The following is a 2,847-nucleotide window of genomic DNA, read 5'->3' on the forward strand; positions in this document are numbered from 1 at the left end:
GCACCTGAACACATGTTGGTGCCTTACTCGTTGAGGATGCTTTGAAAAAAAGGGGGGGGGGCGGGGGGAAACGTGGGAATCGGGAAAGGGCTGGGCCGTAGTTTTATATTTATTAGTATTATTTTGCCATAGAAGGACAATGGTCACGTGCTGTGGGTCGGTACTTTGTGTGCAAGATTACTTGCACACAAAGTAGAAGGACAATGGTCACGTGCTGTGGGTCGGTACTTTGTGTGCAAGATTTCTTGCACATGTAAATGGGCAGGTTCACGCGAAGCTTCCAGCCCTTGCGCTTTACAAGAATATCACCACAGGTCCTGCTAGAGCTTGGTTCTCATAATTATAGTCCTCATTTTCAAGCTAATACGATGGTTAGTGGAATCGCTACCAGCCTTTTAGCTAGTTCTGCTTCTAATCATAGTGTTATCAATGACAGTGTTACATCCTGCAGCTGGATTAATGCGCTAATGCACGAGATGTGGCCTGATCAGTTGAGCTCTGGTTTTCCTCACAATTATACTACTAATGTTGCTTCTTCTGCACTCAATTTTGATAATGATTCTTGCTTCATTTTGGAAAACAACGATTGGCCATCCTTTATTTGCCATAATCCTTGTCTACCCCAACCTGTTGCAGCAGCCCATGAAAACAGTGATGAATTACTGTGCCCTCGCCCTGATCCTGTATCTAATCACTGTGCTCCTCCTCCTCCTCCCGTGCTTGATGCTAGCCTTCTACGCCGGCTTTTGCTCAAACGGCCGCCATCCCCTCCAGCCAACCAGATGCGAACATCTGTACCAACTGCATCGCCACCATCCACGCGTGAGAGCACCAAACGCAAACGGCCATGCAACGGCCTGGATCTCTTCCCCACACGGCGTCCACGGAAGGTACCACAGACACATCATGATCCGAAACGTAAGGATATCGCACCTGCAGCGCCCGCTCCGCCCTTCGACGCCATGTCCTCCGAGCAGACCTTGAAATCACCGCCTCGCAATGTGGTTTCTGAGGGCCTTCGACGGAGGCAAATGAGCGCCTTCCTCTCCACACTCCGAACCTTGCTTCCCAAGCCCGTAAATAAGGTTACATTTTCTCTTAATATATTTCGCTTTCTTTTTTTAAAACCACGCTGTCACCCGCATGGTATATACCTTGTTAGCTCATTGCACACGCATAAAATACATCGTGTCATACGTGTAAATACATTAATTCGTATGCTGCCTACTATCACATCCCCATACATGCCATACATATACCTATTAGATATCGATGTGCATATATGTTCACCTCTCACATGTGCTTGCATTGATGTGTACGTACACCATGTGCATACACAGTGCCTACATCGATGTGTATGTACACGATGCTTATCACATGTGCTTGCATCGATGTGTATGTACACGATGTGCATACACAATGCCTACATCGATGTGTATGTACACGATGTGCATACGCGATGCCTATCACATGTGCCCGCATCAATGTGTATGTATACGATGTGCATACATAGTGCCTATCACATATACTTATATGGTGTTGGACATGTGCATGTAGCTTTCGCACAACTTTGCAAGTCTCATGTGTTTCTTTGTCTTGACTAATTTTGCAATAATAAAGAAGGACCGATGCCTCATTATCGATGAAGCTTGTGATTACATTCCATTGCTCGAGAAACAGCTACAAACCTTGAAGATAAAGAAGTACATATTGAGCTCAATTCTCTACCAAACAAATCAGAATCCAAAGCCGTTCCAACAAGAGAACGAGGACCAATATTGTGAATTTTCAAGCCAAGTAAAACTCTCAATTTTGAAAGACCATGACACGATTTATATCACCATTGGTTGCTCCGAGAAAATCCATGGCCTATTTTCCAACATTTTAAGCATGTTAGAGGAGCATGGGCTGGATGTCATCAACGTAAACCTTTCTGAGAGTGAAGTCGCTATTGTGTATGCAGTTCATGTGAAGTTGCAAAAAGAGGTGAATTCATATGGTCATTCGATGGGCAAACAACCTTCCTTCTCTCCACAAAATGAGCATACCTAGAATCATCCTCAAGCCTCCTAACCTTGCTTTTCAAGCACTTGCATCAAGTTACATTTGCTTCTGTAATCTCTTAGGTTATCTTCCATATTATATTTAGTTTTTTAATAATGACAAAAATGTACCATGGTTAATAGTAACACAATAATTCTCATGGTCTAATTAAGTTTACAATGTTCACAAAAAATTCAAAGGTGTAATCAATGATTTTCTCATGTATCTATGGGATAAATATTATGTGTGTATATACGGCATACATATATAACCTATTACCTTCCCTATATTATACACATACGGGTAATATAGTGTCATAGTACATGTACACAATAAACTTGGATGCACTTATATGGTGTCATACATTTCCACATTAAAGATTTTATACAATTTTGCAAGTGTTATAGTGCTCATAGGTGCTTCTCTATCTTGGTCAATTTATCAATGTGGAAGGGCCAATGCCTCATTACCAATGAAGCCTCTATAACATTTAATCCCTCATTATCAATGAAGCCTCTATAACATTTAATCCCTCAGGAAAAAATGACTACAAATCTTGAAGATTTGTTAAGCCAAACTCATACGACTAAGGGATAAGGTAAACTGGCTGTTATGCCCACAGAGAAGCTTATCAAACAAACAAGTGATAATACTTACGTGTTTGTCATGGCGATGAGAGTGGCTACCCATTTATAGATTCCCAACGAAGGCTCTGGAAGCTTGTTCTGCAGCTTCCACCATTGTCACACCTGCAGTGTTTTTGTAGCTTTCTAAGGATAAACCCCTCACAACAAGAAGCTATGG

At 42.1% G+C, this 2,847-nt stretch overlaps 1 protein-coding gene across 1 annotated transcript; it reads left to right on the forward strand.

Annotated features, from left to right (window-relative positions):
• Positions 1-239: 239 nt before the first annotated feature.
• LOC147630531 (uncharacterized) lies at positions 240-2,246 on the forward strand. Its single transcript, XM_086810008.1, has 2 exons — positions 240-1,085; positions 1,621-2,246. Exons 1-2 carry the CDS (start codon positions 258-260, stop codon positions 2,050-2,052), a joined length of 1,260 nt encoding a protein of 419 aa, XP_086666134.1. The 5' UTR covers positions 240-257; the 3' UTR covers positions 2,053-2,246.
• Positions 2,247-2,847: the final 601 nt, after the last annotated feature.

The sequence above is a fragment of the Cibotium barometz genome, chromosome 16, assembly GCF_041138505.1.
Source record: "Cibotium barometz isolate CiBa-2024 chromosome 16, ASM4113850v1, whole genome shotgun sequence".
In the NCBI taxonomy this organism is placed as follows: Eukaryota; Viridiplantae; Streptophyta; class Polypodiopsida; order Cyatheales; family Cibotiaceae; genus Cibotium; species Cibotium barometz.